A 15,466-nucleotide genomic window follows, 5' to 3' on the forward strand; every position below is an offset into this window, starting at 1 on the left:
ATGGAGTGAGGTGTGGGTCTTGCTTGAGTCTTTTGCAGATATTTTTCCAATTTTGCCAACACCATTTGTTAAAAAGGCTGTCGTTTCCCCAAACACACAAGTTTGGTAGGGATTCAGACTTCTGACCTTTCGGTTGGCAGTGTAACACATAACACACTGCACCACCAGAGCCTCTGAAAACTGTAGCCAGCAAAGCGCAATGGAGCAGTTCTATCCACAACACATGGTATCACCAGGAGGCGTAGTGGACTCAGCAGCAATGGGTTTGGTTTTACAAGTGTTAATCTTCACAAAACTCATTGCCATCAAGTCAGAACGACTCACAGCGGACCCTCCAGTGGGGTTTCAGAGGCTGGAAATTGGATGGGAGGAGGCAGCCCATCTTTCTGGTTCAGAGACACTGGTGGAGTCGAACCACCAGAGAGGTGCCACCTTTGGGTCAGCAGCACAGCTGCCTATGGGCACACAGCTAGTGCTCCCTTAATCTTCCCAACAACCCAAGAAACTGTAAACTTGTTGCCAGTAAGCACCTACTTTGCCCTGTTTACTGTCCCACTGTGGGTTCCATAAATATTTGTCCAGTGAGGTTAAAGAACTTGGCCAAGGTGCCATAGTTAGTGTGTATTTGGACCTGTACCCAAATCCTGCTAGGGCTGGGTCTCAGCCTTCTCTCTGCCCTGCTGAACTGGCTGGCACTTGGGCCTCTTGAGAGCAGGGATTCAACCCTTCGCGCGCGTGCGCGCACGCACACGCGCACACACACACACACACACACACACACACACACACTCATCTCCGCCCCTTCCCCCACCCAAGGCCAGTGTCGAAAGCTCAGTCTTCTGGTTGCATAGATTTCTTTTGACCTCAGTTTAATCAGGAGAACCAATGAAATTCTCCACAGCCCCAGGAGGTTGTCAAAGTTGTCACAGAGACTACAAATGAGTAAAAATCAAAGGAGATAAAAATAGTTTTCTGAACTTAAAAAATTACTTTTATTTTAGGAACCAATAAAATTATGGCAAATATTTACAAATAATTATCTCACATAAAGGTTACATAAAATCAATTCTTCACAAGTAACAGTCACTCATGAAAAGACACACAAATATTGAAACTACGCCAATCTTATTGCATGTTTCTCCAACTAATCTAAAATAAAGGCTTTGCAGTCAATCATTTAACTTAGAAGAAAACCACAAATTCCAGTTTTGACAAAAACAAAAATATAAAAGTCAAACAAACAAACAAAAAAATCCCACCCCTGTTTTCTTCCCAGTCCCTCCCCAGCCCCTGCCCTCCTCCCAACAAAAGAAAAATATGTCCAACATCTTTGGCAAATTGGCACTGCTGTAATTACATTCAAATATTATTACACACAAAAGCAACACACGTCACTAAGAAAAGAAAAACCACCAATATTTTAAGTCAGTTATTTTCTACTAGAAAAAAATAATACAAAACATACACATTTTAAGAAGCATTTTTTTAATCTGTTGGAGACAGACCATCTCCCACTTTCAAAGGCAATTCAATTGTGGATTTTTTGTTGTTGTTGCTGCTGTTTTTTGTATTTTTTTTCTTTTTTAACAAGTAAGCGTCTATGCAGGCATCACAAACTTTGGCGGATACAATAGATATGTATTTCTTTGATGCTGGAAGGTTGGTTCCTAAGACAAAATTAACTGTCTCAATGAATGAAACACAAAATCCATGTGTCTTCCTGGCAGAGTTCCATTTGCAATGTAATCTGCATTTTTTTCCTACAAATACTCAATGTCCAAAGGCCACTAGAGGGTGGAAAAACCAGGGCAGCATCTTCCAGCAGGAATCAGGACAAAACTAGAGCCAGATTTCACCTTCAACTCGACCTTGGAGGCCCAGTGGCTGAAGCAGAGATGTGGGGCCCAGACAACACCAGGTTCTCACTGTCAGCCGGCCCACACTGTGCTGGTGACTCAGGGCCAGGGAGTGGCCTGCTTCTTCCTGAGCCCCAGGACAGGCTGCTGCAAGATCTGCTCACCTTCTCTGACCAAAGACAGAGGAGAGCAGGCAAGAATTGGCATGAGGAGACTCAGCGCATCCTCTGAGTTTCAAGTATGTCTGTTTGTGTGTGCGTGTGCGTGCATGTGTGTGTGCATTTTCATGCACACGTATGGCAGGAAGGCCAGATTCCAAAGCTCTGAGCTTTGCAGGGCATTTAAAATAGACTTGAGATTTATTTATTTTCTTTTCCACTTTATAGCAATTAATTGGCTATTGATTGGCTGGAATATTCAGCCCTCCATTTCCTCAAATACAATAAAATAGTTTCATTAAAATGTATTCATGCTTGAAAATAAGGGAGCTATTAAATAGTTTCCTTTCTGTTCCACTCCATGGGAAATGCACAGTTTGTAAATCAAAAATCTATCATCCCAAATCGCTTGTTCTTAGTGGTGCTTGTGAAGAAGATGAGGGATGTGGCCACAAACTGCAGAGGTTTAGGGGTACAGGCTGTGTCCCCCACTCCTCTTTGTTGGGTCCAGGTAGGGGCGGGCGAGGTTGCAGCCTGAAGAGGGACACATAACTCCCAAATCACTCCTCCTTGCTGTGTCCCACATTTTCCTCCCTGAACCCCATGTCCAGGCTACTCAAAGCTGGACGGTGTGTTCTGCATGTTCTGTCTCTCCTGCCCACACTCCATTTGAGAATTTATTGAGAGTCCCACAGCAAAGAGACAGATAACTGTGTTCTCTCCTTGTGCTCCTCAGGGGCCTAGGGGGTGGGGTGGGGGTGGGGGGAGTCTAGGCCACCGCTGTCTTTGAGATGTGCTCAGTGGCACCTTTGGGAATATGTGGGCTGAAACTCTAGTGCAGCAGTGACCTGCTCTGAGGTCCGTTACAACTGTGGGGTGTCTAGCCTGGAGCAGGGCCTGAGTGCTGAGGAATTACCAGTAAATGGAGGACTGGGGTCTGCCTGTTTTGATGACATTGCAGGCTGTTAGGAATGTGGGCAGGCCAGGGCCTCAATGCAGTACTCTGTGACTGGCCCCAGGAGACCTGGCCACTACTCTGGAGGTGCCACCGGGAGCTGACAGTGGAGACGTGTGGATCAACACTGTGGCTCTTCCATGAATATGCAAGATGGAATCCAGAGGTGTGGGGACAAGGGGCTGAAGGGGCTTCTGGGAGGTGAGGCAGAGTACGAATGAAGAGTCATGGCCTGAACTGTCCAACTTTCCAATAATGCGTTTTGTTACCTTTTAAGAAATGCACACTTGGCTTTGACCTTTCTGAGGCCAAAAGTCCTAGAGGCATATATTCCCTCAGAGCGCAGGTGTACATGCCTGGGAGCCATCACCGAGGTGGGTGACAGGGCCACAACTGCAGAGCCAGCCTCCACGGTGGGTCAGGCAGGAATGCTCTGAAACCAGGACCCACTCACACCCGTCTAGTGTGCTTTCCCCAGGGGCTTGGACTTTTCTCTGCCCTTCTGGGCAGCTATATCTCAGACCTGTCTTGTTTCCAGATATTTGTCAGGACTGCTTGCTTTGTTTTTAAGATTTGTTCCCTATGGCTTGATGCTAAATTCTAGCTGAAATGTCATCCAGAGAGGAGGTGGGATTGGAACCACAGGTTGCCAAGAGCAGGGCAGTTGCACTGGGGTGTGACGTCTCATAAAGGGATTTCACCCCTCAGAACCCAGCAGGCCACATCTGGGGCTTTGTCTTGTATGTGTGTCAAAGCCCCCAGCATTTCCCTTTCCTGAAAAGCCAATGGCTCCCTGTACAGCCACCACAGACCATGCTCCGCCCAAGCTCACACAAACCACCTTTACAGACTGAGTCTGCAAAGCCCAAGATAAGGAACAAGGAGTGGGAGAGGTGTCAGGGACCTGAGCTTGAACTTGCTGGTCAACCCTAGGCACATTTCTCACTACTCTAAGTCTCTTGCCCAGAGTGCGAAAGGAAAAGAGAGGACAAGGATAAGAAAGAGAGGGGGTGTTGAACTGGGATTGGAATGCATTGAACAGTTAAATTTGACCAACAGACTATTTTACCAGAACATTTTAAAAGTTTCGTGTTTGAAGGACATTCAGTGGAGCAACCATTCTCAGGCCCAGGCAGATGATAACCCTGCCTGGCCCTAAGCAGTTAGTTTAGGGCTCTAGAGACTGGAATGTGTGTCTCTCTGGCCTCTGGGGATTTTTCACACCTAGCTCAACCATGTTTGCTTCTGGACCTGGTGTCTGTTCCACCGCTGAAGGCCATGGGAGCCCTGGTTATCAGAACCGGGGACCTGTCCAAACCCTTCATGATGGAGGCATGGCCTTGGACAAACCCCAGATCCCCTCTGAGCCTCGAAGCACAGAACTTGGGTGAACATCAGGAGGATTGGTGAGAAGATTCAGCAAGTTCCCATTTAATGGGAATCCAACTGAGCCAGCGAAGCCACCAACCCTCAGACCTCATTTCAGGTCAGCCTTTGACACCTGGTCCTGTTTTCTGAGGGGTTTCTAAAAGGACTGAGGATGTCTCTAAATCATATACACACTCCCATGATGAAAGCATGATCCTGTGAAACACAATGGAGCCCAGAGGCCAGAGGATTCGTTTCCCCTATCTTGCCACGTGAGCCTGAACCAGTTTTTCCATGTATAAAATGAGAATGCAATCTTTGCCCACAGGATGTTAAAGTTGATAAATTACCATACAGACATCAGTTATTAAAGGGCTTCCTCTAACTAAGGAAGGAGCCTTGGAAAAGGGATGTTGGGTTTGATATGTCATTAAATTTCTGCAGATTGGCACTAGACAAATGGTATGAAAACATTTTATAAAATCCATGATGTCCTTTTCAAAAAATCAGAGTTGGGGGTCATGGAGCTGAAGGCCCAAGAACATGCTAGACCCCCTGCCACGATGCTGGTGAAAGCCCTGGATAAATATGTTCCATTCCGAATTCTCCTGCAGCTCCTCACCAACTCCTACGCAGCTTTGCTGGGTAGCAGGGGAACTCTGATTGGTGAGAGCAGGGGTGGGTAGGGGTGTGTGTGTGTGTGTGTGTGTGTGTGTGTGAGATATGTGCGCATCTATGTGCTCTTGTGCTTCTGCCTGGCAGCCCAGGAATTAAGGGGTTGTCTGATAAATACAACTCCAAGCTGAGGACAGCAAAGCCTCAGGCAAGAGGGGAAAGACATGGGGAGAGCTCATTACTGGGGCAAGGAGAGGTCTAGGGTTGGGGGCTGCTGTGGGGTCACATGGACTCTGAGGAAGAGTGGGTGAGTCTTAGGCAGTTGGCTCAGTGAAGATTGGTCTTCTTCCTTCTCAGCCTGAAACCACCAGGTGGGGCCAGCCAGGATCCAAAGATACAGACCAATCATCCTAGGAGAGAGGTGAGCAGGAGGCCAGGGGACAAAAGACTGATATTGGAGATCCTCAGCCCCAGCACCTACTGCAGAAGGACGGGAAGGAGAGCAAAGCCCTGAAGCAAGCTTTCTCCTACCTTGCTTGGCAGCTACCTGGTCAGTGAAGGCTACAGTGCTTCGTCACAGCTCCTGGAGGTGGGCTCTGGTCCAGCTACTTCCCTTCTTTGTCTCCAAGAGGTAAAAGTGCTGGCCGCATAGTGAGCTAGAACCGTCTCTTGCTGCCTTACCTGTCAACCCTCATTCCACGATGGGAGATGGGTAGACGGGGTGGCAGGGATCACCATGCACTGGGGGGTCTGGGTCCCAACTCCACTTCTGCCAATCACTGCTTGAGAGCTCCATCTTGCTCAGACTCAGTTTCCTATTCTGTCCCACCAGCCTGTACAGTGGGTGAGGACAAAAAGCCCTTAGAAGTGACCATAGGTCTCTCTACATGGTACCAGGATTCTGAGCCTCTGGTTCCCCTGAGGGGAACGAGACTAGATCATCTTGCAAGCCTTTCTCACTCGGCCCAAGGAACAGAAGGACCCAGGTTCCCACCTCCATATGCTGCTCACACATGGAGGCCTGTGCTGGGACCTGTCATGGCCTCAGCTCCTGGGAAGATGGACGAGAGGAAGGACCGAGCTGTCAGAGGGCCCGAAGGTGCAGATAGGTTCAGGACCTAGTCTGAGGCCCTACAGCAAGGCATAAGACAAGACCTCTTGGGCTTGAGAACCCCAAACCTCTGTGCCAGCTCTCCTTCAACCTGCTGACATGTAGATATTGAGAGCATTGTTACATGAGACTACAAAGTCCACTGCCATCGCTACAATTCAGGCATTTCCTCAAGTGTGACAGGACCCCCACTCAGTGGTTCCAAGTTGACAAGAGAGATTGTACAAAGCATGAGGACCCCAGGGGAAGAGATGGTGGCCACCGGCGCTACCATTTAAAAACCACGCCCAGCTCACACACTAGTCCCTCAGACACCCTGCTCACCCTGCCCCATTCCCAGGAGGTCTTCTTCTCTCCCAGATCCTCCCATGTGGCTTCTTCTAATCACTCCAGCCACCCTAAGTTCTCCAAGCTCCCTCCCTGAGCTCATGGGTCTCCTGGCCATGACCATGACCATCATAGCCTCTTGTACCAACAGGTAGGGTACCCACTAGGCATCTGTCCCTGTTCCTCCACCCTCAGTTGCAGGCTAAGCTCCACGAGGCTAGAGAGGGGCCTTCTTGAGGGGGTGCACAGGAAGTCTGGGCTGACAGCTGTGGGTATTTGTGGTCCTTGGTGCAGGGGAAGTTCTTTCAATCCAACACTGTCTACATGTCTGGGACAAGCTTTGCCCAGACCCCACTCACTGGAGTCTTGGGGGGGAGGGTATCCCCATAGAAACATTATTGTCCATGGAGGTTGTTCAATGTGACTTGAGCCTGGGCATGCTTTAAAAAAAACACATCTCAGTTCAGTTCAGTGGTTTCAGGGACTGAGGAGGCCAGGGGAGCCTCAGGCCACTTCTTGGCCTGGCCAGGTGACTCCCATGTCCCATCGAGCACCGACATTCAGAGTTTCCAATGCAATAACCCTCTTGGATGACATCCTTTCTTTAGAAGAGTGGCTGAGGAATTGCCTAGACTGTTCTCTGTGAGTCCTTTGATCTGAAAAAGAGAAGTTGGCACTGCACTGGAAGCAGGGAAGAAGAGAGAGGAAGCTGGATACCTCCTCAAAATATGCCTCTCCTAGGGAGGGGCCCCAGGTTGAGTGGGGAGCACAGGCAGTCCAGGGGACTGCTAGTCAAGATGTGAGAGATGGGCAGGAGGCTGGGACTCCCATGTGGGCATTAGTCTCAAGGACACTCTGAGCCCACTTCATGGAGGTACCCAGGGCACAGGCCTCAGACGTTCTGTGATACACTGTGAGCACAGGATGTATAATGGGGTGGGCAGTCTGCTCAGTGGAACCTTCAGGTCCGAAGAAAAGCAAGAAGGTATTTACAGGGGTGCTGCTGAAGCAACAAAAGCAAGCTCTCCTTCCCAGGCCTGGGGTGGGCGGGATGGTGATGGTTGGGCAGCTGCAGGGCGGGGTGCTGGGCTGCTGTTGTCTGTGGAGCAGTCTGTTGGTTTATGGAGATGCAGTTGCTGTTTGGAGAATCTCATCACCTGACTCAGGTCTGAACAAACATCCAGAAGTCCAGTAACCCTACCCAAGGACCCCAGAGTCTCCAGTGGGGACAGGGAGGGAGGGAGTTTCAGATAAGTAGGGGTGGCTGGGGATGGTCTTGTCGGGCCCCTCGGGGTATCTTCTGTGGGGGCCATGAGGCTGTCGCCCTCAATGATATGTGCCGTAAGTGCTTGGCGCCTGCCTGTCTCCAAGGGTCAGTGCCGGTCATAGGCAGTGGCAGCTGCAGGTGGGGCAGCTCCTCGGGCAGCGGCGCTGTAATAGTATGGGGAGCCTGGAAGAGACAGAAGAAGGGGACAATGAGGGCTCAGGGGGGTCTACAGTATCTCCACCTCTGCCTTACCCCTTCCAGGTAACCATTCTTTCTCACCAAGTTCTCTGTCCCAGTCCCCAAACTGCTAGTCTAACCATGGCTGCTACTTGCTCACAAGGTTTCAAGGGTCCCTCACCACCTAGAGCTGAAAGAACAGACTTGGGCCCCTCAGGCGACTTCACGCCCATTCGTTTACATAACATCCTGGCTGCTTTCTGCTACAGCAACGGGGCTAAGTATTTGTGACAGAGACCACATGACTCACAAGTTTAAAATATTTAACTATTATCTGGTCTTTTACAGAAGAAAATGGCCAGGCTTGATCTGTGGAGAGCCCTCATTCACTTTAGTGTGGGGTGCCTTGTGGTCTAACCCCTATGTAACTCTCTGGATTTATCCCCTACAGGCACCTCTCCTTCCCATACTCAAGATGAGAGCCCCATGCCATGCTGGGCTCTGCTCTGTGGGGCATGTGCCCCAGCACCTTGCCTGGCATCTGGTGCAGGAAATGTGACCAGCACTGATGCTCACCCCATTCATTCAGCAAATACAGAGTGAGCAAACTGTAGGGAAGAACCTCTGTCCATTCGTTCATGCACTCACTAGTTGATGTTGGGCAACAATGGGGCAAAAGTTGGCCTAAGGAGTTGGAGTTCTGAGGAAAGGGTTCTGCTGGGGTAGTGACCCTATGAACAGCAGATCAACCTTGCCCAGCCTGCGCCACCCTCACCATCTACACCGTGCTCAAGCCCACTGTCGCAGAATTCTGGGGAAGGTAGAATCATCGGGGCAGTTGCAGGCTTCTCAGAAGATGTGACCCTGCACTAGGCTTGGAGGACAGGAAGGTTCGGGCATGGAGAGATTCAGGTCTGCGTTAGGTGGGGGAAGGGCAGAATGAGGTCCTCTTCCAATAGCACCTGCACGGAGCGCCCGTATACCCAGCGCTGGCTCCTGCTGCCCTGGGCCTGTTTTGTCTGATGACGTGGTTTGAGGGAGGCCTCCAGGAACTGCCTGTGATTGAAGTTTCTCTTGGACTGGAAGCTCGTGCCTGGGCATGATGAGCATGGCCAATGATACTTAACTGAGTCTTCCACATGCAAGGTCAAGATTTTACCACTGAACCACCAATGTCCACTATCCGAACAGATGGGGACTCTTATTATCTGCACGTTACAGATGAGGAAACTGAGGCATCAGTAGGATGTAATCAGGAGGAGGAATGAGAGGAGACAGGGGAGCCCATGGCACTTCCCCTCTGAACTCGACCATGGAGAGTAGATCTAAAACCTCCTCCCCACCACGCCTCACAAACGCCTGAGGCAGCAAGGACAGCGTGAAGCAGGCAGCGCGCCCTGCGCTCTTCCGAAGGCACGCACACCAGTCCACACCAGTCCGGTGCCTAAATATCTCCAGAGATGATATTTTCCAAAGCCTCTGTCACCTGCTCACCTACAGCGCTGGCTCAGAGAGGCCTACCAGCCGCCTCCTTCAGGCCTCTGGTTCTGGCTCCCTCCCCTCTCGGAGCCTAATCTCCGACCAGTGTGAGAACCACTATGCTCAGACCTGGGCCTCAGAGTGAAATCAAAACCACTTGCATTTACTGTGAAAAATGAAAACATCATCTCACAAAGCACTCTGTCTTCCTGGTGCCCATTAGACCGCCATCAAGAATAAACTTGTCCTTTTTCTGTCATTTTTCCTCTCTTATTCATATTATCATCAATTTACTTCTTGACAGTCATTCCGGGCTCCCACTCATCCGCTAATCCCTTTACAGTGGCCACGGACCTCCCATTCTAATCCTAATTGATTGAGCAGCCTTTTCCCTCCTGTCTTGGGCCTAGTTTGGGAGGCACGAACAGGGTGCTGAGTCACGGCTGCCCTGGCTGGCAGATGGGGCACCACCTCGAAGCAGTTCCTGGAGGGTCAAGAGAGGAGGGGAAGTCTCCCCACAGGCCTGTGCACAAGCAGTTATCTTTCATTAGGTGGCATTGCTGATCTGGGTAGGAAGTTTCAATCTGGGGCATCTCCAGTATGAGGGAGGGGAGGGGACATACATGTGAATGTCTGCGATGACGTGAGCACATGTGTGTGAGTGAGGGAGTTGTTCTCACCTCCTTCCTCAGTTCTCACAGGTCTACCAGGAAAAGCCAAGTGCCTTCAAACAGGTTGGGTGGTGCAGTTAAGGGTAGGTCTTCTAACCAAAAGGTTGGCAGATCAAGCCCAAGAAAAGGTGCCTTGTCTCTGCTTTCAAAGGTCACAGCTGTGAAGACCCCATGGAGTGTGGTTCTACTTTGCAACACATGGGGTACTGTGAGTGGAAGTGACTCTATAACAAACCAGTTTTGGTTGTCTGCGTGGTGAAAATGGTTGATGCTCCTGCTGTTAACAAAAAAGGTGGTCTGTGTGAGCCCACCCAGGCACCTCACATGGAGCCTAGCTCCACCTCTCTGTCTCTATCCCCTCTGGCTCCCAGCTTCCCACACAGTCAGGCTGAAACGTCTCAGATGATCATCCATGCTCTCATTCCACACTCCATAGACCATTCTACATACGCCTGAGGGACTTTTTCTTCCCTTCCCTAAGCTCTTGAATTCCCAGGCAAAGGAGGCCTCTGACAAACTTTAGGACACCTTGTGAAAATTAGAAAAAAGGTACCCTCTGAGCAGCGACAGTCCTGGGCCACAGCTCAGGGCTTGATGTCACACTTGGTCTGGATTCCAGCCCCCACTACTCCCTTGACAGTGCACTGAAGTGCTTGGTCTCCAGGCAATATTCCCTCCTTGGGGGCCACATCTCCATCAGAACTCCTCCATGCCACAATTGCTGTGGGGCTCCCATACAATTTTTGTGAAGCAAATTTCAAAAAGGAGTGCTGCCTCATCACTGTTCCTTAGTCCCCCTACTCCCTTAGAAGGCCTCGGTTCAAGGTAAGCTTTTGCCTCATGTTTCCTGAGACTAACGGGGGCAGTGGCATCAAGTCAGAGTAAGACCTCCCAAGCAAGAGCTTTGCTTAAGAAAAATGTTTATGTAATGGAGGACTTCATTTATGAATAGAAGTGATTTTAACCAAACGTAAAAAAAGAGGTCTGATTGAGAAACTATGGTGCATTCACAAAATGGAAAACTATGCAGCACTCAGGAGCAATAGTTTTGGAAAATGTTATATAATACGGGAGAGGTTGGAGAGCATGATGCTGAGTGAACTAACTCAGGCACATAAGAACAAATACTGTGTGAGATCATTATTGTAAAAACAAGAGGATAACCAGTGAGATGTTACAAAGAGGGAAGGGGAAGGGAGGGGGCCTGAACTGTGGAGGAGGGGCAATCAAGGTTGAAGAGGCTGATGGGTGGAGGGAGGGAGGGAGTGAAAATAAAAGCCCCACTATTTACATGAATGAAACACAATAAAAACAAAAAGAGATCTGAGAGCAATCCACAGATTTCATCCCTGAGGGAGGCCACAGATAGTAAGAGCCTAGTCTTCTGGAAGGTTCCCAATCTCCCTGGCACAGGGGCCTAGGACATTAATTGGCATTGCTCCTTGTTTGGTCTGTAAGGTAGACACAGCACACCAGCATGGTTTTGGCAGCCTGAGTGCCAAGGGCATGGAATGGTGGTATCCAGGAAGGGGTTGTGTTCATTCTGTGTTTGTTCTAATCACCAAGCAGGTGTGGGAAGGAGCCTCCTTCACAGACTCAGGCCTGATGACTTGAATTTGGAGACACTCCTATTCCTACTCTCACTGCTGCAGAGTCATTTCTGACTGGGTTTCTGAAACAGTCAATCTTTATAGGAGGAGATTGCCCAACTTTCTCCTATAGAAGAGCTGGTGGGTTCCAACTACTGACATGGTTAGCAGCAAAACACATAAAATCACTCACTATAAGAGCTCTTTGATGACACTAGATCATTGTTTTCCTCATGAAGCTTATGTGTCTAAAGTAATTAAAGGCTACAGAGAATGAACAGATTTGCACTTAAATGGGCTGAGAACACTGGGTGGTTTCAGAGAGGCTTTCCTTGTCAGGTCTTCTACTGTGGAATTTTCAGCTTGCTGCTGGGGGATTGACCAGTATTGCTGTCTGCAGGCCAATGGGCTAGCTCTGCCCTCCTCTTGCCCCGTAACAACAGCATCTGGGAGTCAGAGTCTTTGCTCCATGTTCTTCATGTAGCCTTCAACTTCTGTTGGTCTTTGGCATTTTCGTTTCATGCGAATTCATGCCAATAAAACAAAGCCTTTCTCTGACCTTTTTAGGATTAAGTTGGGCTGTTTGGTCTTTGGGGACCCAACTGTCTGGATAATGTTCTCAGTTTACACTGGCCTCAGCCATGACTAGCTGTGCCCTGAATGTCATGTCTTGGCAGGATTTCAACTAACTCTGGTAGTGACTCTGGCAGACATCACTAATCAATTGTGGGGCCTCAGAGTCCTGATCAAGATACCTCTCCAAGCAGCCTCTGCCAATCAACCTGAGCTGCCTTCTTTACTATCTCTGACTGAGTGAGTTCTCTTTGGAATACTTAATGAATTTTCAAAAATACAACTTACCATCAGGCAAGCACTTGTCCTACCTTCCTCTTTCCCCCTCACTTTCCTTTTTTGCTCTCACTAGTCTCTTTCTGTGCCATATTCAGTTATCTACCAAAAGTACCTGAGGAGAGATGGGATTCTCCCCGGCCCCCATTATAGCCCCTACATCCCACATATCTGGGGCCAGCCTCCCACCTACCAGATCTCTGGATATCGAAGACTGACCCAACGGAGGCCCAGGGATGGGACCCAGATAACTCAGGAGCCACATGGGACCTCCACCAATACTCACCAAGCAGCCCCGGGTTGGGGAACCTCCAGGAGTCGTTGTACGTGGAATACTGAGGGTGGCTGTAGGGACTCCCAGAAAACTCACTCCCTGCATATCACATGGGGAGAGAGAAACAAGAGCCAAGCATGAGATAAAGGTCAGAAAAGGCCAAGGCTCCCCGCTAGCTTGAGTGACAATGGCATTAGCTTCTACCATGAATGACAGGTACCTTTTTCATAACCAAGGAACACAAGATAGGTCCACACCCTTATGAGGTGGGAAGCCATCATTGGCATTGTCTGCATTTGCCTCTAAACTTACTTTCTTCCTGGAGAGTGATTACCAGTGTCCACACATGTGCTATGGAAGCACCATGTCAGGTGTCTCCTGAAGTTTGGGGTCCACTTTGGAAGTGAAGACGCTGACTCTCAGAGTCTCTCACTGAATGGCCTGGATGCACCTGCTCACATCCAAAGTCCCACACTGCTAGTTCTCAGCCATGGCTAAGCGCACTCGAGGCACCCAGTGTGGACTCAATTCCACACTGAATATCTCTGGATCAGAGAAGTAAGGTGACAACTCTAGTTTGGCCCCACAGTATGGTATCCAGGACAGACTACTCCGGGCCTCAATCTAGTGAAGAAATGAGGTAGAATCCAGGCCCTCTGCCAGAAGGAGGCAGATGGCCTTTTGCTGAAGGGAAGGAATAGGCAAAGTGCTGAGGGAACATAGAAGAGCGAGTGGTTGGGGTCTCCCAGGCAATGGGAAGGGGCTGCTATTGGTCACTTTTGGCATTCTCAGCTGTGCCAGGGTGAGGAGGGCTTGGCCTGGCGGAACTGGAGGAAGGTCCATTCTGGCCCAGCTGCCCCTGGGGCAGTGATGTCTACCCTAGCAGTCCCCTGTGCTTTGGGTTTCAGGCCTAGAAAGAGCTTCTTGACCACTGACCAGGTCACAAAGGATGGGATTCAGAATTTCCAGGCTCACACCTTTTTGGTTCTGGGGCTCCCAAAGGCTAAGGCTTGGCCCTGACCCATCTCTTCTCCCCCACGACCTATTACAAGACGTGTTCAGTGGAGGCCCTGGTTTGGGGCATGGGAAGATGGAAGGCAGCTAGTTATGAGAAACATTTTAAACCACTGGTTACCGAGCATGTAGGTTCCTCCTTGGTGTTGGTGATAGGAATTACACAGCCCCATGAGGCCACTCTGCCCAGGCATGTCTACATGGGTTCCCTTCAAGAATGCATGTGAAGGGCCAAAGCAGGGTCCCTGGGACAGTGAGGAGGGCCTGAGGTACACAACCTCCCAGGACTTGCTGGCCTCCTTTCCTTACACACACAAGTACAGGCAGAGCACACAAGCACAAGCATGTGCGCATGCGTACACACACACACACACACACACACACACACACACACACACACACACTCCTCCTCAGGCCTCTCTGGGGGCCACTCCCAGCCTGACAGGCTGAGCCTTCCAATTCTCTGTTTTTTATGCCTCAGTGGTCAGGGTGTCAGGTTCCGGCGTGCGAAGGGAGAGCACGGTGACAGTGCTGGGCCGCGGCAGCCCAGCCTCAGCAGATCCATCAGTGCCCTAGCACCTCCTTCTCCCCCTCCTCAGGGGTAGCTTGTGGGGGTGGTCAGAGAGACTGAGCAGCTTAGAGAAGGGGGACAGCCACCCTCGACTCTGGGCTCTGAGTACTGAGGAGATACCCCATCAGAGCCACTTCCTGATGGCACAGGGCATCGGCTGACCCTGGAATGGGCCATTTCTAGATCATCTTTTAGCAGCCTCATTCACATCTGCCAATTCCAGCTCCAAGACCACCTCTTCCAGGAAGCCTCCCTGATCTCCAACATGAAAATGTGCAAGTCTCAAGTCTACTCAAAACCCCACTGTTGTTAACTCAATTCCAACATGTAATACCCAATAGGGCAGAGTAGAATTGATCTGATAGGACCTCCAGGGCCGTAAATCTATAAAAGCAGATGGCCTCATCATTCTCCCATGAAGCTACTGGGGGGTTTGAACTGGTGACCTTTTGGTTAGCAACAAAGTGTTTAACCAATGTGTTCCCCAGGGCTCCTTCAAGTCTACTCAGAGGCTATTAGTTAATTATGTATGTTTATTTACCCACAACCCTAAAATGGTCTAAAGAAGCATAGGTGAGGATCTTCTGGGCTAAAAAGAGCCCTTTGAGCTGGGGTTTGAAGGATGAGGGTTCAGCATGCAGAAAGGAGGTGAAGGTTGCCAGAAATGGGACTATTCAGCTCGTGAACAGGTCTTCTGTGAGGACACAGTAGAGCCTAGCACAGGGCAGCCAGTGAAGGCTTCAGACTATGAATGTTAGAAGCCAGAGGGCAGCCAGGTGGAGGTCAGCCTGCAGCCAGGGAGACCAGCTACAATAGTTCAAGCAAGAGAGGATGAGAGCAACATCCCATAGGGACAGAATGACGGTTCTCATGCACATGGACCACATTCTAAGGACAGAAAACATAAGACTCTGCTTTGACTCATTGTTGGAACCTCCAGAGTTGCAGCCAGCAGGCCCCCTACAAAGACCACACAGCACAGTTTTCTGAGTGACTTCACCCAGACCACAGAACACTAAGAGCCTCTTGTATCTCCCCTCCAGCTGGCCCACAATTTTGTGCAACTCTTGAAAAATATCAGCACTTCACGTTGGGGATAATTTTCTTTATGTATATACTGAGTCACTGTATCGAAAGGACTTGGAAGACACAGAAGAATTTCATGAAACAACATATGAGCAAGAG

At 49.8% G+C, this 15,466-nt stretch overlaps 1 protein-coding gene across 10 annotated transcripts in view; it reads right to left on the reverse strand.

The window, feature by feature from the left end:
- Positions 1–7,380: 7,380 nt before the first annotated feature.
- The window catches only part of PAX5 (paired box 5), a 198,148-nt gene continuing 190,062 nt past the window's right edge, over positions 7,381–15,466 (reverse strand). For 3 of the 10 annotated variants that reach the window (XM_006886846.1, XM_006886850.1, XM_006886849.1), the window contains 2 exons: positions 12,709–12,795; positions 7,381–7,840 (listed from right to left, as the gene is read on the reverse strand). In XM_006886846.1, coding sequence (XP_006886908.1) covers positions 7,764–7,840; positions 12,709–12,795 — 164 coding nt within the window. In that variant the 3' untranslated portion in view covers positions 7,381–7,763. The remainder of the gene's footprint in view (positions 7,841–12,708; positions 12,796–15,466) is intronic. The other 7 variants (XM_006886855.1, XM_006886851.1, XM_006886853.1 and 4 more) reach the window with 4 other exon arrangements.

The sequence above is a fragment of the Elephantulus edwardii genome, unplaced genomic scaffold, assembly GCF_000299155.1.
Source record: "Elephantulus edwardii isolate Elephantulus edwardi_28Jun2011 unplaced genomic scaffold, EleEdw1.0 scaffold00052, whole genome shotgun sequence".
Classification (NCBI taxonomy): domain Eukaryota; kingdom Metazoa; phylum Chordata; class Mammalia; order Macroscelidea; family Macroscelididae; genus Elephantulus; species Elephantulus edwardii.